General features: G+C 37.6%; 1 protein-coding gene across 2 annotated transcripts in view; it reads right to left on the bottom strand.

Annotated features, from left to right (window-relative positions):
* lsamp (limbic system associated membrane protein) overlaps window positions 1–23,408 on the bottom strand; it is a 783,778-nt gene that overhangs the window by 87,417 nt on the left and 672,953 nt on the right. For both annotated transcript variants that reach the window (XM_032590657.1, XM_032590656.1), the window contains one exon: window positions 2,507–2,651. In XM_032590657.1, the coding sequence (XP_032446548.1) occupies window positions 2,507–2,651 (145 nt within the window). The remainder of the gene's footprint in view (window positions 1–2,506; window positions 2,652–23,408) is intronic.

Below are 23,408 nucleotides of genomic sequence, written 5' to 3' on the forward strand. Positions count from 1 at the left end.
CCACCCTTTTGTCCTTTTCTGTGCCTCTTTTCCTTTGGCTATCTCTGACAGGAGTACAGAATCTGGTACTATCTTCATAAACCTGCATTTCAAAATCCAGCCATTCTCCTAGATCATACAGAGTTGGAATTGGAACCTTACTTGGATGCACTCTTCTTCTAAAACTGCTTCTAAGCTCGTGTGGAAGCTTGCTTAGCAATCTGGAAACATGAGACCCACAATGGAGTTCAATACTACCTTCTCTTCCTAGTTGCTCTAACATGCCCAACAGAGAACGTATCCGTAGTGCAAACATGCGAAATGCTTCCCCATCCCCGCTGCGTATGTCTGGTCCATCCATCAGTTCTGCTATTCGTGCTAAGGCAAGCTGATGTGGCTGGCCAAACTGCATGAACAGGGCATCCATTGTGTCGGTGAAAGGATGTGGAGAGTTGCAAAATGAATCTGCTATCAGGAGAGCTTCTTCTAACTTGAGATGATCTGTTAGGACCTGATATTTAAAATGTTCAGAAGCACCTGCTGGCAGAATGTTATCAAGAGCAATCCTAAGCCTGGAGAACTCACGTGGGTCTGGATGCACAAAATCGGGTATAGTTGGAGCAGGACCATTATATGTACTTCTGTGTTTAGGTGCTGAATGTGAGCTTTGGATCCTTCTAGAATCATAATGATCTTCTCTTTCAAACAGAGCAGAAGCAGAAGAATCTGGGTGCTCTAATCTGGAGATTCGAGATGTGACTGACCTTCTCGGAGCTGGCACTGGAGGTGTAAAGGTTCTCATTTTCGCTGAACTTCGTGGCGAAGGAACTGGAGCTGCTGATAGGCTTTCCGACACACTCTCTTCGCATATTTTATTTCCATACCTGTAGCCTCGATCTGAATGATGCACACGCTTCTCTTCGTGAGGGCCAGTAGACTCGTCTCTTATACTTGCTGAAAGTGCTGAAAGTGAATAATGCTCTACGTCTTCCCTCTCTTTCTGTAGTGTGCGAATCCTTGGCTTTGGGACAGGAAATGCTGTGGTGTATACATTATGGGCTGCGGGTGCAAAAGAGTTATCTTCAGCCTCGCTTGCTGTGAGTTTCTCCATTTTGTGTTCCATCACCTTCAACGTCTCCAGGACTGTGGACAGCTGTGCTGCTGTTTGTCGCAACTCCTGCAATTCCCTCCTCATCTCATTGTTACTGTGATATAGATCATCTCTATCTCTTGTGAGCTCCAAAATAGCTTCACGTTGGCACTGATTTTCTTTCTGTAAACACTCCTTTTCTCTCTCAGCTTCATCAGCATCCTCCCACTGATCCATCATTCTCCAATGGTTAGGACTAGGTTGCTGGCTAATGGGTGCACTGCAGTGATCTTCCGCATCTGAATCGCTGATATCAGATAAGAGCATCTGTGCTCCAGAAGCAGGCTGATGCACAGGCTGATCCAGTGTATAATCTGCCGTATAGCTTCGTGGACGTGCAGTTCGTCTGGGTCTTACCACGGGCTGCATCTTGGGTTCTTCTTCTCTAACTGGAGTGCTTGTCGCCATGTCCTGCAGCATTTCCCAACTCCGGCTCGAAGGACCACAATTGAACTGAAGGGCTTGGTGTATCTGAAAAAAGCTGCAGGCATCCGATCAAAGATGTGGCGTCCCTTTATTATCATTCAACTTACAATTCTTGATGCAGCAAAACAAACCAGTAATCAGAAAATATCGAACTTAGAACTCCTTTCTGATAATACAGTTGCTACAACTACTGAACTACTGCAAAAACTATATGAAAAACATGTTCTGCCCCCTTCTAGAACATTCCCACCCATTAAGGCTCTGATAGGTTGTTGTCGACCATGATTGACAGGCAGACCAGCCAATCACGGTTCAGACAAGCCTACAAGGCGAAGTCCAGCGAAGCTGTGGTATTTTCCACAGTCTGATATGGGTGTGTTAGGTTTCAACGCTGCCATCAAACATTTCTCCTGACTTCACCCTCCTTACCAAACAAATCAACATAAATGTTACCCTTATGAGCTCATTTAAAGAACAGGACATCATTTTCACTACTTCAATATTTGAAGTAGTGTGTTATGTACTTATGCCTGGGTTTAATGTTTCATTCCTAACATTAGCAGTCTTTGGCAACTATAAGCTGTGTCCTTGGCTTACTTGCACTCAGTTTTTTTTCACAAATTTCTTGACTTGTGGAAATGAATATAATTATAATGACTGCCAAGCCTGAAAACGAAAAAAGTATAAAAAATGATAAAATATGCCTTTTGATCCTTGTGACTAGGAAGATTTTAATCAGTAAGCCACAACTTCCTTTTTCTCTGGGGTATTAATATAGCATGACAGAGAGGTCATCCTTCAAAAACTAAAAGACTGGAGAACATGCATTCATGTTTATCTTTCTGATGGAAATTAAAAAACAAAATTTTCAGTGTTAAACTATTTATGGCACATATTTTCTTCTTATTATCATCATGTGCTCAGATGTTTTACTGCAGCGGTCAACATTACCTTTTGTATGCGTAGGCTGTACTCCAGTTGCCCTTTAGTCACCAGGCCTACTCTGGGGTCCAGGGACCACTTGTCCTCACCAGCAAAAATAATGTTGGATCGATTGAGCCAAGCCACCTTGGAGACTTTGTCATCAACATAACACCTGCAAACACAAAAGTAGAGAACGCCACATAAGCGGTGGGGAGAGAAACAAAACACCCCAGTTCACCTTTTAATGAATACAAACAGAAGAGAAATCATATTAAAAAAATGACATGTATGATGAATGAAAACAAGGGATTTTGAGATATAAATGGAGGTAACTGAAAAGAGATCAGTGACAGAATAGTTGTTTTGCAATCAGAAGGCTGTAGGTTTGATTCCAGCTTCCTCCTGTCAAGTGGTAATGTGCTCCTGGGAAAGGCTCTCAACCTCAAGTTGACTACCAATCTGCGAATCGATGTATGAATATGTGCACATTTGTAAGCACAAATGAGTGAATGTGTTTTGGGCCTTTTTATGACTTTTTTATGACTTATATGTCATTTTTTCCCACTCATCAACTGTATTTGTACTGTATTAAAGAACTGTACCGTACTGTACAGTAGTACGTTACAGTATGGTACATTAGAAAAAAAGGCCTTTTGTTTCTAATGTTGCTCCCTTGCCCTCACCCAGAAGAGCTGTGGCAATACCCGGAGTGGGATGAGGGGGCTGGGGGGAATACTTACCCCATATTTGAAAAGCCTTGAGCTGCAGTGTTTTATAAAGAAGGTAAATATTTCAGTCCCTAGATGTCCGAAGCTGGTAAACACATACTCCAACAAAAGATAGTTCTACAAGGCATTGATTCAGTGGGTCTAAATGCATACATTGTTTTTTAAAACCCTCTCCATGTTTCCTATCATGTCTCAATTACAGGCTACTTTGCATTGGTCTATCACATAAAATCCAATAAACTACATCAAAATTTGTAAGTGTTCTCTTTTGCAGTCCTTCTCGACTTGTCCTTCTCCTATAAACCATCTCTTTGTGATAAACACATCCTCTTTAACAGCAATCCTCTTTCTGTGATCATAAAAAGACTCTCCTGTCATTGTAGAGCTTTATGCCAGGTAAGCTTACGCTAAGACATCTCACACATGAAGCAAAGGAGCTGAGCATCTTCCTAATGAATAAATGTAAATGTAAGAGGATGTCAGAGTAAATGAGAATGGATATAAGCTGTAATGCAAGTTGACAATAGATGTACCTCATATGTAAATTCATGCAACTCTCCGAACCTCGGTTAAGCACACTACTTTGGATTGGCCTAAGAGGGATTAGATTAGTGAGGCAGAGCGTTGAGGCAGTTGACCTCCAGTGATGCTCAAAAGTGACAGTTCAGACACCCCAGTGTGTGACCCAGTGGGAGGTGAATGTCAGATCTTTGATGGCTTTTACTTGCAGCTTGAATTCCTGCTGATGCGCCTTCCCTTTATGTGGAACTGTGATAACTGTCTGTAGTTATCGACTGTCTAACATATAACTCCCACTTTCCTCATCCAGAAGCACTTATCCATTTTAGTTTCAAAAATCTTCAGGGGTCTAATTAAAAGAGCAGCATGCTAAACTGATTTAGACAGTTTCCTATATGCACAGAGCTTGAGGAAGAACCCTTTCCCCCAAAACCATCCATAATCCACAGAGAATGTCTGGAGGAGATAATGGAGTCTGACTCAACCATCTCAAGCCATGGAGCATCGATCAGTTTATGACTCAGTTTCCTTGTTTTCTTTAAAGTTTTGAGCCTTGTTGACTCAAAATCGTTCATCAATGATGCAACCTTGCAGTGCAGGTTTCATACAAATCATCAGGACCATATATCCTGAAAAAAATCAGCATTTGTTTCAGCTATTGAGTTGTTGGTCTGTTGGAACTAACCCTGAGCAGAATGAAGAAGAAAGAGATCAGGGCTCATCTGCTTTAGCATCTTTGAATAAGACTACTACATCACAAACGTATGTGGGTAGACAGAAACTTTTGCAGGTGTCCTCCCTTTGTATGTGAAACCCTTTTCAGTCTGACAAACACAAAAGGCTACAGACAAGTAATGCTGTTGAGTGTTCAACAACCCTTACTTTTTAAGGAGTTGATGTTCTATAACCCTTATACAACCCGAAGACAGACATTGACAAACTGAGAAGCTTTTTTGTGTTCTCAGTAAGGCAAGAAACTCTCTGGGGTGGTAGAATGGTTGTATTTGGCTTTATTTTATCTTAACTTGGAATGTATTGCTGATTGGCTTCAGTCTCTGTATATAAAGTGATGAGTGGGGAAAAAAATAACATATAAGTCATAAAAAGGCCTAAAAGAGACAGGGACAAAATCTGTGTTTATGTGGGTTAAAAGGACAGATTTGATAAATAATAAGGGTGTGGTATAAAATACAAAATCAAGTCAGTCACATTTTTTGAGAAATAACAAAACAGCATGTTCTAAAGCAAAGTCAAGTGAATACAACAATTATGCAAGGTGGACTATTAATTGTCAGTGTTTCTGAGCACCAACTATTCAGTTTTCTTCTTATTAGGAGCTAAAAACAGGGCACCACATTTTTTTTATATTACAAGACAGTGACGTATAAGAAAAATGTATTGCAGTGAAATAAGTCCGAGATGGATGCATAATTTTTACTCTGTCAACTGAAAAATGGTGAGTTTGATGTCTAAAAGCTTAACGTTTGTTGCAATAACAACAAACATTTATGCTAGAAAAAAATCCAGTGTACATGATGGGGCTTGAAGGCTCATCTTTAGGAACAACTTTAGTTAGATTTGTTTGGTTTTTATTTTTAGAAAATTGCGGAGATCTTCTGTTGACTGGAAAAAAATATTAATTTTTCTATTTTTCACACAAGCCATTTTGGCTTTGTGAATTTAAATCTTTAATTAATTTTATAATAAGTTCTCAATTTCAGTTTTAATTTTATGTTCCAAATGTCTATAGTGTTATAACCAGTGGCTTTTCAAAGATATGAAAGACAGACAGATAGCTGATAAATAATTTCTAAATGTTTCCGAGACAACAATATTTTGACACAAAACATCCTTTCTTCGTATCATACTCTATCTTATCTGTTCTTTAAGTTTATATACTTAAAGACAGTTCATATACTTATCCGAATGTGAAACAAAATTCCCAATATTGGTCAATAAGTCTGATTCTGATTATTTTTGTTGATTATGTTTGATTACCAATAAATATGCACAATTCATAGCAAATTTCTTTAATAGTTGGATCAATTTAGGATGGAACTATCATCCTCAACTTGCACAGTTAATTTTAACTAAATATGTTTTTTTTAACTATACAATCTACTTTCTCTTCATGTGGGCCAAAAAATGCTGATAAAGAACAAAGTCAAAGCGGATTAAAAACCATTTCACTTTGTGAGAACTAAAATATTTTATTGTTTCTATACTTTTTTCATCATTACCTCTTATAAAACACAACTTCTCCACAAATCCTATTGATGTAATTGTTTTATTTTTCACCAAGGCTGCCTCACATCCTGGTCCTTGTTGCTGCTTTCAACAGGTTTCTTCTCAACTATTTTCTGCTCATCAGTTTTCCAGAGCAGAGGAGAAAAGCACATTGCTGAAATCAAATGTACAATTCATTGATCGACGTTTTCCCTGTCTCTCCTTCGACTTGGCCTTTGCTTTCTCTTTCTTTTGCAGAATTGTTCATGCCGAGTCCGTGCTACTCTCAGCTCAGTCTGCACAGCACTCCCAGTAGTAACTATTTTCTGTTCTCGCTAATGAGCCACTGCCCGTGAGGTGGAGAGTATCCGATCACTCGTCAAAGCCGTCTGCCTGTAGCTCTCACTTCTACTCAGCAGAGAAGCTGTCAAGGTGGGTCTTTCCTTGGTTGTACTAAAGCCATAGACTAAAACAAACAACAGTGCACCTGTCTTTGGTTGGTTTCATTGCTAAAATATTCAACTCATCTTTCCCAGGGAACTCAATTTCATTGAAAAAGAAAGCCACAGTTGAACAGAAAAGGAAATGCATCTTATTACAGAGGGTCAGGCTTTAGTATAATTTAGTATCTTAGCTAGGAAATCTAAATTGACAAAATTCATCAGATTTTTTTGGCAAACAGATGGAGTGTCTCCATCTGTAAAGTCCACCCTGTGATCTGCAAAACAACCCCAGAGTTCCCATTGTCATGAAAAAAACATCAGTGCTTCCTAATTTCAGCCCAATATTTTGCAAATTTATTTGATTTTAAAGTTGTTGAGCAACAGCCCCCACAGAGATCAGTGTAAGGTTTTGGTAGAATGTTTCGGTGATGGATGCCTCAGCTTCTGGCTCACCAGGAGCTTTGTTGATAGATGCTCTGCTGCGGTATTTTATAGTCTTTTTCTGGCACAGTGTGCAGTGTCAATATGAGCTGGCCAATAGGCTATGGCTGACAGGGGACTGTGTGGGCTGACAGATGCATGGGCCAGAGCTGCTGAGTTGGGCTTGTGTTGACAGGAGAGCTGGGCGGGACAGAACCCTGCTCCGGGGCTAGCCGTGGGGGAGGACCAAAGAGCAGGCTGGAGCCGGAGAGTGAAAGTGTAATGAGATGAATGATGTGCCAAGACTGACAGAGGAGCCACACCACCCACTGTTGCATCAATACCCAACTCTTCTCACCTGACCTCATCTTTTTCTTTTCTTCTTATGTCTCTGACATATCTCACCCGTTAACAAAACAATTGTCATCCTCTTTCTTCTTTATAATTCTGATATCTTTTTCCACCCCCATAGTATTTTAAAAGCTATGCCTACAGATCCTTCCCTCCCTTACATCTCATATTGACCGGGGGTTCTGTGTCACAAAAGGTTTCTCTGTGAGCATTTTTGCCACTTGAGCTCGCTGGAGGTGAATTGACTGCTATGTCTTTGGTGTCTAGGCATAATTTGTGTGTGTGTTTTAGCATTTCTCATCTTGCAAGCCCCATTTTTCAATATTTCAATATTTGTGTCATAAACAATCAAGAAATCCACTTTGGTCCCTGGAATATTTGTTGTGAGCTTCTCTTACTTGGACTTATACTAAATGAAGATGTCAAGAGTTATCACCAAAAAACTTTGCAAAAATAAAAAAAGTCCAGAATCTTCAAAGCAAACAACTTAATGTAAAATACTTAATTAATCCAAGCAGCAAAATGACAGCGCTGCAAATGTATCGAGAAAAATGGAAGAACATGAAATATTAATTATTGTAAAGCCTCTTTAAAAAAAAAAGACAAAATATACCTTAATAAGATTCTCAGAAGCAGTGACATATTAAATGCATAAAAATCTAAGAGTGAATGATACTGTACAATACTTCCACCCCTACTACTATCTGTTTACTAGTTTGCCTTGAATTACCTTATTAAGCACAGAAGTGGCAATGTTACACAACATTGGAATTGAAAGATATATCCACAAACAAAACCGAATATTAAATATATTTATCCTGTACACAGATGTTTGCTTGTGTGGTTGTTGTGTTAATTGACAATAAAGCAGGTAAAATCCATGTAATGAAATTGCAAATTGGAGTTGACATGAGTGGCAAACAACAATTAATTATCTTGATTTCCACAGTGGAAAGTACTTAAAGCTTGCCTGTGAAATTGTGTTTGTTGGTTTAATGAAGCATTTAAGGAGAGAAATTTTGGGGGAAACAAACCAAATCCTTTTATTAAGAGACATTTCAAATAAATACACAACAGGATGGCCATCACTCCATCAGCTGAAATTGTCTATTGTCTATCATTGTCGAAATATAAGAATCTTTTGCACAAGATGCATGCTATGTATAAACGAACAACTGAACTTGCTGTACAAACCCAGAGCATACATGAGCACTTTTTTTTCTTTCTAAACATTAAAATTAAGAGCAGTATGAATGAAGAATCTCTAAATCATCATGTAAAAAAGGAAGCAAAAAAAGCACATAAAAGGTTTTATCTGTAAAATCAATTCCTACCAAAAGGTCCTTTTTGCTCTTGTGAAATCACTTTAGTCAACATTTCTTGCTCAGGCAATGTTACAATTCATAGACTTTCCATGTATTACAAAATGTCATAATTTAAGTGTACATTAAAGTGTGTAGCTTTTAATCGGAAAATCTTTTCAATAGGTTCAGAGACTCACTGATGTTCTCTTCTTTTCAGCTAATTCCCTTCTACAGGATTTAGGCCTGAGACTTCAGCTGATAGATGATTGATTTTATGTGTGATTAACATTTAATGTGCTGATTTGTCATTTGTTGTGTATTGTTCTCCTGTTAAAACCCACTAACTCACCCCAAAAACACTTACATGCAATTAAGGGGTTAAAAAAACATCAAGAGATGAACATTATTCAGTTTACTAGTCAAGTCCACTATTTACCTGAAAACTGAGAAAAATCTGCAGGGACACCTCTTACTTTTATGCTGGGAAAACAGAATATCACAGACAACTAGCTGGAAGTTCTTAGCAACTGTGATGAATAAAAAAAGCAGAAAGAAAGAAAAATCAACTTTACTTTAAGCCCATTCAGCTAAGGTCGGATGTTATTTTCCCATATAGAACTCCAACTACTGATTGTTTTTGTCCTTTTTCAAATTCTGTTGATAGCCACAAACAACCAAATAATTCCCTCAGCATGAAACTCCTCCATTTTGGTTTGCATGTTTCAGTGCTCAGAGCAAGCTGTTAATCAGCACTACACTGATTGTTTTGAGACTTAGCCTGTTCAACCACAGGGGAGAATATTATTAATCAAAAATAGCTACAAACCAGTCATGATGTTGTATGAGCTATTCATATGAGCATGATTCAGATGCAAGCTTACCGCAATGCCTTTGTATGGACTAAGTTAAATATATATATTTTTATTTATTTTGTTGTGTTTAGTAAAGTTTTTAAAGTTTTTACCAAGCTGTGCATTCACAACATTTTAAAGTTAACTGCTGTGCAACACAGAATGTAACTACGGTAAGTGTCATTCACTTATCCCTCTGTGTGGGGGATAAGTGTGTTATCCTTTACACACTTATCCCTCTGAGAGACTTTTGTTGATTTTTGACTTTTAAGAGTCGGTTAAATATTTTTTTCAGCCAAAATTTTCCGCAAAAAAAGAAGCTGCCTAATAATTATACACACCTTGATAGGTTGACCTCCTTAGGTCACAGCCTTCCCTTTCTCATAACACATCAGTTGCTATGAATAAATCCATTAAGCCTTCAGGTTTATCCAGCTTGGAGTCATAAAACATGCCTCAAAAATAACATGGTCAAAATACTCACTTGCCTAATAGTTGTGCACACAGAGTACAAGCCAAGGTTCAAGGAGGCCTGATGTTTGAATTACATATGTAAATTCTGCCATTCTTCCACTTTTTTTTTCCTTTTCCTGCATTGTGTTTTCGTGTAAGGTAGGATTGTGAGGGAGAAGGGGTCGAACGTAACGAGTCAGTGACAGATGGTGCCTCATTGAGATGTAGGCAGGAGGATGTATGGCGAGAGCAGGATGCTACTATTAAATCTCAGGAGATGTACTGTGCTTCCTGCCTCAGTCATATTTTCTCTCTTTGTCACTCTTATTCTTCTAAGTTATCCTTTTTTACTGTTTTGTACATGCCTTGTCTGTTTTTGCCCTCTTTCCCTGGTCTTCAATATTCATCCTTGCCACATAATTTCTTTCTATTTCCACTCCATCTTATCCAGTCTATCTCTTCTGTCCCATTCTTAGCTCAATCCATGCTCTCCAGTATAAAGTTGCTCTGACCGTATAGCATTACCGTAACAGTGTTTGTGGAAGATGGACAAAGCAATGGTAGATAAAACGTCACCTCCTATTTGCACCTATGTTATTGTTGATGCCTATATGCAGGGTGGTTTTCATCTCGCTAAAAGAAGGCATGAACAGCATAGTTATTATTGCTGCAATGTGAGCGACTTGCCTCTCACAGGTGTAGATTACACACATTAATCTGCAATTACGGGCTATAGAGTGAAAACCTTTTCAGCTCTTTGCTGTCTTTATTCTGTTTTGACATCTCAACACGCAACTTCCTTTTATTATCGCAGGATGTCACATAAGGGCTTGTACCTAAGCCTGACACTGTGAAATGACTGCCTCGTTTCTCTGCTCTCCATATTTTTCTCCTATGTGATCCATCAGAGTGTTCTGCTTTGGTGCATTAAAGCTACAAAGAGGTGAAGCACTTGATTATGCAGTGCCAAAGAAGGAGAGCAGAGAAGGGGAGGCAAAAAGATGCTTTTATAAACAGATAAAATACCCCAGACCTGGCTACTTCATGTAGTCTGGAGGTGCCAAACATTTAGAATAACTTCTGTCTAGAATAAAAGAGGCTAATTTTGATTTTGTTGGCCAAGTTTTCCTTTCATACTTCCACGAAATATTCACGATAAAGAATTACAAACCAGGCCTGTGCTAGATCTAAATGGAATTCCATGCACATCTAGAGGAGCTCTAGTAGAATTCAGAAAATCATAGAGAACTAAGCCAAGAGATTTGCTGTCTTTTATGACTTATAGGCCGCTTCATCTCACCCATCTGTAATGGTTATTTGTGAATCAGGGGACCGTTTTTTCATTACTTTTCCATGCCAGCGACTACATTTTTAATGTGCCTTTTTTTGTTCTTTGTTGGCTAATTTTCAAAAATTTCAAGCTTCCCGTTTGATGTTATTTGGCTCTATAACTGAAACATTTGTAAGCAGGCTCTGAAGGTTAGCCAGCTCTACTGCCAGAGTCAAAAGATCAAATATGACTGACAGATGCTGTGTCAAATGAGAAGGTCACATAGGTCTTTTGTGATTTGCTGCAAGGGTTGGCAGAGCTAACAGAAATGCCAAAGAGGAAGGGGGAGACATACAAAGCGGACAGCTACTCATCTTTTTTTTTTTGCAGAAACCTCCAGGCTAATTTGAATGCTGGATATTTAATTTAAATATATCTGTACTGAGCCTGGGTAATGCACTTCAATCACTTATATGCCAAGAAAGCACTTTCTGAACTTGTCCTTATAATCACTTAGCTTGCCTTGTCTCACATGTCAGAATAGGAACATAACAGTGCGTGTGTTCAGTTAATAAACACTGCTTTTGATTTTGCTAAGGCTAAATACCCAAAGGCTAAGAGCTTAATATCACCAGTGTTTATAACAGTAACTGTGTTTTTTTTTTTTTTACTAAGCTACAAAACTGTTGGACTATAGTCTGAATGGTTTTCTTCTTTAAATATGCAAACTGGCTTAGGATTTGCTTACTTGAACTTTTGGCCCATTTAAAATAGAAAACTTCTTTGCATTTTAGTTTTTGTGATTCAGTTAATTTGCGTTCCCATTTAATTCTTGTTATTCTGATCGTCGTCTCTTGATACTCACAGGTCTCATCTCCTTTCTCTTTAGTTATCACCTGTTTCTTACTCAAGCTCACCTCAAAAGTTATGCCATATTTTTCAGACTCCAATCAATAGACTGCTTAGTGTGATGCCAGTAGCTCCACCCTAATGGTGCATTCACACCAAACGTGTTACATGTGTCAAAAACGCGTCCAAAACTTCAAGTTCGACTCGTGTGCACTTTGAATGCAGACGCTTGATGGTGCTTTCACACAAAAAATGTTTTGAATATCAGGCACGTTTGGTTTACATTCAAAGTCTATGTAGAGGTGCATAGGATGTGTCAAAATCACTCTAACCGTTGTTCTCCTTCGCCGGCTTTTACAACTTGCCACTTTTACAATCGAAAGAAACAAAATAGCATACCGAACAGCACTGACCCATGCCATACTGCTCATTGGAACAAAGCAGCAGACTCCCTCAAAGTGACAGAAACTACTTACCAACATTTTGATAATGTGGTGATTTGTTATGAGGGGATCTCATTACAATTAGTGAAAATTACACTTTTGAATATTTCAATGGAAAATGCTTAAATTCAAATGCTTTTTTAGACTTCTTGTGAAAAACGGCTAGAAAGAAAGACTTGACCTAAATAGTCATCTGGATATCAGCCTTTCTCATTTATTTGAAGAATTCATTCTCCCAAGAAAATAGGCCCAACCTCTAGTTGTTGTCTATATCAATGGATCTTACCAAGCTCCGCCCACAACCGACCCACATGACCGCAAGTCTCACAAACAAAGCCTCGCGGCGCGTTGTTTCTATGTAAACATGACTCGATAAGTGCATCACTTCTACCAGATTTTCACAATATATCAGCTACTACAATGGACAGAGGAACTAACAAGTTCATGTCATCATCTGGGAGCAGGTTACTGGTTTCTCAGTCACAAGCTGGTTGCAAACCTGAGGCCAGCAGGTGTCAGTCAGTTATGGTAGATCTGAAATTTGGTTTGATGACCTCAATATGAGAAGCTACAGACTGATAGGAGGAACCAAAGAGCTCTGTAAAGGTAAAGGCAAATCTTCTGAAATTGGGATATAATTAATTTATTTTCACATAATTACCACGGTAGAAGCCATTTGTTTGTTAAAATTTTATGAAATGTATTTGTTTTATTTGATGTTTGTTGTGAATGACGTATACATTAGTCCAACGTTTAGAAACTACAGCGGCTGTAATGTGCCACAGCAAAGGTAAACAAAGGTAAAATAACCCAAACAGGTGATCAACTCAAAACCACTCCTACCTTTTTACTCTCTCTCTCTCTCTTTGTAGTTTAAGCACACCTGTTACCATGGCAACCGCCTATGCCCGCAAGATAAGCAAAGATTACATTAAAAACATAATATTCAGTCCGTTACGATATCAAGTTTCCAGGCTTGATATTTATTTCTCGATTATTAATCAGTGCTTCCCTGAACACAGCGATGGTTGATTGACTAGCTGTACTTGGTGCTAGAGTGGCTAACACGAGTAACAGTTAAGTCCAAAGCCTTTTCTGCTAAAATAAAATCTTTAGTGTATGTCAGATGCAGTACACATTGGATATTGATCTGTTTAGCTAACGTAAGACTGTGTAGCAGACAGGTTTCAAGGTGTAGAAGTTGTATCAGTACTGCCATTATGCTGTACTTAGCTAACGGGAAGCGTCTGTTTGTGAGACGGCCAAGCACGTGACCACGTAGAATGGGCATCAGCCAATGAAAAGCAGCCCCTATGGTAAGGTCCATAGTATGACCATGACACCAGAAGAGCGTTATAGTTATAGGTGGGTGTTATTATTAGTCTTCTAACAAATCCATTTACACATGGACTCCCACTGATGTTTAATAGTGGGATGTTTACTTATTTACCAGGGATAACTTATTTTCAAGTGCTCCCTTGAGTCTCATCAAGGTTTTCTAATGCCTTTAGCATGCTACTGAGAACATGAGAAAAAGGGTTGAATCAGCTCAAGGCTGTTTTCTAAAATATGTTTTTTAATCATCCATTTCATGCTGATTTTGCACCTGTTCAGAGAAACCTAGGAAACCATGTGTAGTTAATGTTAATCCCCTGTTCCACAGTGTTCTAGCAAAAGCTTTTGGGCTAACAGAGACCCTTTCTTACTCCCTTGATCTAGACCACAAATCGAGATGATAATGGAGTGAAAATGTATTGATTCATTGATCCGGTCATTAGATTATGCAGGCAGTAAGGCACAGGCCCCAGAAGCCATTTTAAGCTGTGCCACAAAACTCATTGCCTCAAGATAATGACACAATAGAAACATAATTTAGGATCAGCAGGGGACTCAGACGACTGCAAATAAATTCTAATCATATCTTTTGACTTAAATTATTGTTAAATTATATGGTAGAGTGGTACAATGTAAACAAATACAAGGTTCGTCTTCATAGCACATCATGTTTTCTGCTACAGAAAAGCAAAGGTGAAAGAACCACAGAGAGTAAAAGTATGGAAGATTAATTAAACAAATAACTCATAAAATTGTGATTTTAAATAACAACACAATATTTATTATTACACTGTATGACTAATCTCCAATAAATGAAATCATGGGAATTGTTTGTGTGAAAATTGTACTCAAAGCTTAAATTAGAGAAGAAATCACAGCGTATAAATTTATTAGGTCAACAGTTGAGCTAGAAGATGTGTCAAGCAAAACAAAAAACATACATGTCATCCTCTGGTCACTAGGTAAAGAATTGCATGAGTAGTTGTGCAATGCTGCAAGCAAAGATTGCCACTCATCATCATGGTGTGAGCACTTGGTGTGAACTGAACTCAGTACCATTTTTGTCATTGAGACTCCACTGTGTGAAAGAAGGATCTAATGACAGCAATGGTAAAAGCAGGTATGGTTCTATATAAAGGGAAAGAGCTTCAGTGTTAACATTATCTCTTTCAAACTGGAACACCTTCTGTCCCGTAGCAAAGAAGATCATTTCTTTTTGGCAGTTCTTTGTCACTGGAGCATTCAAAGCATGTTGACATTTGATGATTTTCATTCAGTTATATAAACTAGGATTCAAGCAGATAAATATAAGGAGCGAGCAACCTGCAGGCAAATATCTTCTTTGGTGAATTATTCATTCAGTTTGTTTTAATTAACCTATTAAAGTCATATTTGATGTTATATCTAATACTAGAAAGTTATAGTTGTGTGCTGCTCCGCAATATAAATTTTAGAGAAACACTAAATATTTTTATTCTATCCTTAATTTGCATGTTTAACTACCCTTTTCCATGGGCCAAACTGATTTTTACCATGATAAAAATTTAGTTATTACTGAGATTTTCCCATGATTATGCTAATTTATCTAAGTGATTCATCCAAAAGCCGTTGACTAAATAACTTGGTTTGGAGTAGTTTATTGAATGACATATGTTAGGATGAAAAAGAAAGGAATTGGTACAAAAAGAGTCGATGCAAAAGCAGAAAATCTGGTTAGCCTTTAAAATTTTGCAAACTGTACAAATAAACCGTAACAAAATGATGACGTAACAATTTATCACATGGAATATGATAAGTATTGTAGAAAATGTAATATCTTCACTTCAACAAATTTTAATGGACTTTGTCGATAAATTTTGACAAACTTTTGAAGTGACCAAAGCAATTATGTTAATGTAGGATAAGTAGTTATTCAGTGTTCTTACAGCTTAACAGTTTTTTGTTTTTTTTTCAAAACGTACGAGAATGATAGGGGCAAAGGGAAAGCAAGTGTGTTTTCTCTTGTATACTTTTCCTAGCATATCTTTCCCAGGAGATAATGCCAAGCAGCACTGACAAGAGAAAGAGATGGAAGAAGACAGAGAAAAGTGTCTGTAGGCTTAGAAACATCTTTACGTTTACATTTGTAGCTAAAGGAAAAAGACAAAAATCTTAAAGCTAATAATCATGCTGAAATACTCAACAGACATTAGAAAATCAATGAGCAGAGGAATGTAATTTCATCACAGTGGTGGTTTAATAAACAAAGAAACTATGTCCCTGTGGTAAAACTCCGACTCTGTGAAGAAGGAAATTAGCCTCCGGTAAAAGTGACGATAAGGAGGGTTGTTTAAAGCAAAGTGCCACACATTGTTTGCCTCTTTATATAGTCCTCCTTAAGGCAACAAGAAAACTCTCAACTTTTCACAACACATAGTGAGGAATTGCTATGTATTAGCTGTAGAGTAATCCTATAAGTTGTGTCAGATTCCTTGCTGTGCTATTGTATCGTCTATCTGAGGTAGTGAAAAATACATTTTCATTTTACACTCCAGCAAATGTTAGAGTAAGGCTCCATTAATTTTAGAGTCTGCTCTTCCAGAATTTGAGGCTTTGTAATGTAAACTCAATCAAGCTGAATAAATTATTTTATTGGCTGGCTGATATATGGGACAAAAACATGAGTATTTGTACGACATTTTGTCATGTTACAGCCCAAAAGTTTTATAGGAACAGCAAGATTAACACCAGTTAAATGCATAATTGTAAAATTAAAAACAAAAAAATTAAAAAACATAGCTATTTAATTGTGCTATAAAATGGCACACATTTTATTTTTTAAAATGTGATCTAAAAATAAAGTTGATTAATTGACTGATATGAGTCTGAAATATATAATACCTCCCTTTAAGTTTCAACTCCTACCACCTTTGTTGTCTAAATGTTAAGTACATCCCCAACTAACTAACCACCTTTAGAGATTAACACTTAACCAACTATGTATCTACTGAGCACTGAGATTCCTAAACCAGTTGAGTTTTACTTTTACCTTACTAACATCTTCACTGTCCTGTGGATAAAAGTAACCTGACAGAACCCAGTGTTGTATAGTAACGAAGTAAAAATACTTCACTACTTTACTTAAGTATATTTTGGAGTACTTCATACTTTCCTGGAGTGTGAAAATTTTTGATGACTTTCACTTTTACTTCACTATATTTCCGAACTTAATTGCGTACTTTTACTCCGATACATTTTCAATGTGTGGTTTAGTTACTCGTTACAAAAAAGCGAGAGAGAGAAACGCAAGTGTTTTGACCCCACCTACTGATTAGCAAGTAGCAAGTAGGCTACCGAACAAAGTCCGTAGCCTGCTTGCCTGGGCTTGTTCATCACCACCAATAGGATACTTCTTCTTCTTCTTCTTTTCTATTATGGCGGATCACAAGCAACTTTAAGGTGCATACCGCCACCTACTGTACATGAGTGTGTAGAAGCATTACTTCATATCTATTAAATTCTACTTTTTAATTTTGTATTCTTAAGATAAATAAACAATGCTTTCCTTAATTTGTGAATATCTGTTATGTTTCCTTCATTTCCTAATATACCTTTAAGATTCCATTCATGCCCCATATTTCTAACTATTCTCTTTAATTCTTCCCTTTCGAGTTCATTTGACTTACAGTTCATCAATATGTGTTCTACATTTTCTTTCTCTCCACATCTTTCACATTTATCATTATTTTTCCTCCCTATTTTATAAAGCATGTCATTTAAGTAGGTATGACCTACTCTTAATCTACTAATTATTATTTCTTCTCTTCTGTTTCGTTCATTAATGCTTCGAATTCAAACTGACTTTTGTACTTCATATAATCTTCTTCCTTTCTTATCTTCATTCCACATTTTTTGCCATTTCTTGATTTCTTTACTTTTAATTAGGATACACCTGTTTCGCTTCTCCCATTAAACACAAAGCAAGTCTCGCAATCAGTAGCAGTCACATGGAAATTCTATCTTACAAAAACTCCCCGTCCAACTTGAAGAAACACATCGAGGTAACTTCTTATGAAATGGTTATAATCCTCCTGTTTCAGTAACTATAGCTTGGTCACTAGGCACTACTGTATTGTGAAATCTTGACCATAAATGAACTTTGTTTGGCATTGTTTCAGTTCCACACGTGGTGTATTTAGCTTAGGCCTAATGTTGACTGTAGCAGGCTACCTAGACTCCTCTGTTCAAGGGGGGACAGAAGCCATAGCAATAGCAATTTAGACTAAATTTAACGAATATAGGAAAGGCATGCAAGTTCAAAACCAGGTTTACAGATGCCAATAAGCTGCATTTCCCTCCCAATTCTTTTTTTCTTTTGCATAATGACCAGTTGTGTGCACCACCTACTGACTGTAGGATTGACTGATTCACTGATTTGTGAAGTAGAGTAATCGTAACAGCACTTTTTCTTCATGTTGGCCGCATTTTCTGTACTATTTATTTTTCTCATTTTCAGCACTGACCTTACTTGAAGGGAAAACTTAAGGCTTACAAAAACTTTGTATTTTCTGTCCTGGAGGGTATACTAAGAAGCTGGTTCAGTTGTAAAGCAGGTTAAGTTAACCTTGTGCTATAGGTAAAGCACCTAATTTTCTTAACTAAATGATGCCTGCAGGTATATCTATTAGCAGGTTTAATTTTGCCTGCACTTGGTTGGGTACATTATTTTAAGTGTATTTGACAAGTTTACCAAAATATAAAAAATGTCATTCAAACTGCATTTGCTTTGTTTTACTTTTTACTTGTACTTTTCATTACATTACTTGAGTACATCCATTTTTACAGTAATTTCCATACTTAAGTACAAGAAGTTTCAAATACTTTAAGACTTTTACTCAAGTAACATTTCAGTCAGTGACTTCGACTTTTACCAAAGTCATATTTTGGAGAGGTACTTGTACTTTTACTTGACTCTGAGATTTCAGTACTTTATACAACACTGACAGAACCTATGTCTGACTTGTAAGCATTTTGGAGGTGACAATGTAATATGTGCTACCCTGTGTTGGTTTATTACTTAAAATTTGAATAAAAGACACCCATGATTGTGGCTGTAACATGATAGCTTGTGAGGAAGCTCAACATAAAGGTTTTTAAACATGTATCTATCTTTTCACTGAAATGTTGTCTAGAAAAAGATTAGGAACAACACATTTATTGATTTTCAATCATGAAACATGAAGAATAAAAACAAGCCTACAGAACACTAACTGCTTTAAAAACGTTCTTGCACACAGTTTGCTGGACAGTAACTAAAATCTGGATTTTCCAGGATGCAGCGGAAGTAATCTTTTTGGAACAGTGACCTCACCTGGACTCCTGATAACATCGGCACAATCCATTGGTTTGGACCAGTGCTACTTGGCAACGATTACTGCTTGAGTTCATTTTAACTGTGACTGATTTTGTTTCTCTCCAAGGTGCTTGCTTTGGTCATCCCATTCCCATCAACTGGAAAACCCATTTTGTGGCATCTCGACATGGACAATTCTGTGTATGTCACAGGTAGATGGGAACTGGCTTTGTGGCATGTAGCATATCACTTTAACGTGACAGTAAAATGGGAAATCCCTTTGTGCCAGCCTCACACTATTGTCACCTTCCATAAGAACTTTGTTCAGTCAGAGACAAAAGTCCTTAAAGCTAAAGGCTTTAAGAGAAAAGGTAGTGAATCAGTGCCAAGTGTTATATTGTCTTTCATCCATGCAGAACCGGAATGACTGCTGAGTACTTTCGATCAACAATAGAAGGCACCTTGTTGACAAGCAACAATGCCTCATAAAACTACTAAGGATAAATATCAGTATATGTACAGATTCTCTTAGTCTCCTACATGGATAATGAGAGTGAAATATTCATACAGAAAACTTCCACTAACAAGCAGAGTTTGAGGGGTCTTTTTAGGGCACACAGAAGTTCCCCTTCTGAATTCCTAACCTTAAGATAGACTTTAAGAATGTTTCTACAAGTTACATACCCACTTAAAGACAACTGAATTTAATCCAGGCAAATTAGGCAGAAGCAGTTGCTTCAGCTTTAACTACTGTCATTCTGGCTACATGCATGCAGGACCTCGAGACAGAAAGGTGATTTATTAGAATCATAACTTTTCTCAAGTTCTATAGCAAACAAAGCCTGTACCGTGGCTTACATTGTTATTTGGATATGAATTTACAGTGGAGAAAATAAGTCTTTGATAGTATCAAATCCCACTTACAGTACATCACAAAGAATGGAGGGGTCTGTGATTTCTATTGTAGGTATGTTTATCTTTGAGAAACAAAATCTAATCCCCCAGAAAATCACATTGTGTTAATTTTAAATTATCAATATTTGTTAGTATTTGATGTTTTATCACCTACCAACCAGGAAGAAATCAGGCTCTCACAGACCTTCTGATTCATTTTTTCAAAGCTCTGCTATCCTCCACTGATTACCTGTATTAATTGAATTGGTTTGAACTCATTACTTTTATAACAAGTTCAAGCCTCTGTCTCTCTCCCTCAGTCCACTAAAGTGGGGCTCACAGATGACTCAGACAAGACAGAAGCCCACAGTGTACTTGGTAAAGGAACAAAAGCCAGAAACCTTAAAGAAGTAGATCGTTCAAAGGTAAAGACATTATCATAAAGTTTTGATGACGTCCTGTAGGAGGAGTGTGAGGAAGAGCAAGATTTTTTAAAGAGACAGAGGCCCAATTTTATAGCGTTAAATCATGAAGTCGTATTTGATCTACAGCATTTTCCAAACAACTGAAGCTTAGAGAGTTACTTGAGTGTGCTACAAAATGGCACCATATGCCTGCAAAGTACAAAACACTGCCCCTCTTATGACATTTAAATAAATATTTGATTATCTTATGCTCATAATTAAAACACATCCTACCCCCTCTGAAATGAAGTGACAGCTTTATCCGTCCATTCATCCACCTATCCCTCTCTTCCTCCTGGTCAGCCTGTTTTTGCTAATCCATCCATCCATCCATTTTCTGTTCACCCTTGTCCCTAATGGGGTCGGGAGGGTTGCTGGTGCCTATCTCCAGCTACGTTCCGGGCGAGAGGCGGGGTACACCCTGGACAGGTCGCCAGTCTGTCGCAGGGCAACACAGAGACATACAGGACAAACAACCATGCACACACACTCACACCTAGGGAGAATTTAGAGAAACCAATTGACCTGACAGTCATGTTTTTGGACTGTGGGAGGAAGCCGGAGTACCCGGAGAGAACGCATGCACAGGGAGAACATGCAAACTCCATGCAGAAAGACCCCGGCCGGGAATCGAACCCAGGACCTTCTTGCTGCAAGGCAACAGTGCTACCAACTGTGCCACTGTGCAGCCCCCTGTTTTTGCTAATCTTTATTGTAATTTAAAACTGAATGGTCCATTAAACAATTAACATTTTTGCAGCAATACCTAGATTGGTGACCAACACGGTTTAATACATACCGACACGAGTCATTTTTACATTAGTAATAAACATATCCAAAAGTGCAATATACTGTATACTGCACTGTGGGGAAAATGGAGCTGAATTTACAGAATGCCTTTGAGGACAGCAAGTTGCTCATGCTTTTTTAGCTGTTTTCATGTTTTCTTCTTTTTCAAGCAACAGTGCCAAGCTCATAGTCTTAAGTAAAAAGAAAACAAAATGTGTCTTTGAGAAGGAAAAAACAAAGTGAGGTTTAAAGGAGAGAGGAAAGTTGTAAAAGGTACCAAATGAGAACAAATTGTTTATGCAGTTGCTTTCAGAGAAGAGGCAGCCAAAAGCCCAACAGTGGGTTTCTATGTGCTGCTATTTAGCACAGGAGAGTATTATTTATAACATAAACAATTAATTCAGGGTTACTGTGAAATGCTTTAAATGATCTGACATTTCTTACGCCCTTTCTATTCAGACTGTATGTTGTTTGTTTGTGATGAAGAAAACGAGCAAGCTGTTAACCACATGGACAGTGCTGTTCTCCAGCCTCGCTTCAAAAAGTGACAGAGCAAGGAGTTCACACAAAGAGAAAATTAGACGCTTTTTTGAAACCACCAACAGAAGGTGCTGTCAGTTTATGCTTCTGAGAGCATTGCCTCTGAAGCATTTGAATAGAGCTGAGAGGAAAGTTGGCTAAACACAGTTAGATTTTTTTTAGCATTGTTTTACAGAGTAAAAAAAGAAGCTGTGATGAAGTAGCTCTGTCGGAGCTGTGAATAGACTTTAATTTCACAAAGCATTTTTGATTTATGAGGCCTTTTCGATTGCATGTTTTTATGAAGAAGCTCAGCTGAAGATTTTTCAGATCCCTGCACCCAAGTTTAACTTTTTGGTTCTTCAAGTTGTAGTTTTATTCAAATATAGCTTTATTAATTATTAGTATCTAAAGCATGCCTTTGTTGTTCATAACCATGAAAATAACTGTAATTACAAAAAAAAGATAAATGTGTTTTTGCATCCAAGAGTGCCTTGCAGAAGTATTTTTTTTTATTCAATATTATTTTTTTTGCTGTTTTACACTTTGCCACATTACAACCGAAAGTGCTTTGAGTAATTGTAAAAATAGAAGAAAAACTATCTTACGTTATGAGAAATTTGCAGCCTAAGAATACGCTCAAGCATTCTGATTTGAATTATGTCTAGACTTTAACTGGACCATTCTGGCAGATGAATATGCTTTGATCTAATCTAAACCATTGCACTGTATTATGATGTCACCACCATGTTTCACATCAGGAATGGTGTGTTCAGGGTTGTGTACAAAGTTAGGGTTCAGGGTTGCAAAACTCCAATTTTGGTATCAGATCATCTTATTCCACATTTGCTGTGGGTTATAGTGTTAGTCATTTTAACTCAACAAAATATGTAGAAGTTACAGAGGTGTGAAGAAGAATCTAAAAAAAAATATGGCTTTCAGGGCAAAGTTTCTGACTGTGTCAAACTGGATTTTCTGACACTCCATCGCTCCAGCTCTTTTAGTGGACACAGACTAAAGAAGCAGCTGCTCAGAATGAAGCTCAATCTGTTGCTCAATCTTATTCTATTCTGGCTTCAGATTCCCATCTGGAACTGTGACATCCTGTGTCTTCATCGAAAGCAGCCAGGCAAGAAAGCTGGCTCAGAAATCCAATCTGAGTCTTGGAAGGCTGGAGTCACAACAGCATGCTCTACCAGAACATTTACTGGGATAAGATTGACAATGTCATTTAATTTTTATCATAGCTACAGACACAAAAAGCATATAGACATTCCTCTCTGTTACAGTATGTCATTTCACACAGTGTTCTAAAGATGTCAGTTTCTTGAAAACATAAACTTTAATGCAATTTTTAGACCAACTTTATGAACAAACAACTTAAAGTTGTTCTTCAACGATTAGAGTAGTGAACAGCATTCTTCGACATCTCTGAAACTCTTGTCATCAATTCTGTTTGAACTATTACACACCCAGGGTGGTAATTCTATACCAAATATACCACTTGATGAATATTGTACTCATAAAATTATATTCATAAAGCATGTAGTAAGAACCACCTAGAGTTATGCCCCATATGCGTACAAAATCTTCACAATTAGGATGCCAAGACCCAAATTTATATATTTTGTTAATGCTATCTACAAATTAGCAATCTCTATTTCATGTAAAGTGTTCTTGAAAGCAAAAAAAAATATTGTACATAAAAAAACTTAAACTTAAATGCCTATAATGTGGTT

The sequence above is a fragment of the Xiphophorus hellerii genome, chromosome 18, assembly GCF_003331165.1.
Source record: "Xiphophorus hellerii strain 12219 chromosome 18, Xiphophorus_hellerii-4.1, whole genome shotgun sequence".
Classification (NCBI taxonomy): domain Eukaryota; kingdom Metazoa; phylum Chordata; class Actinopteri; order Cyprinodontiformes; family Poeciliidae; genus Xiphophorus; species Xiphophorus hellerii.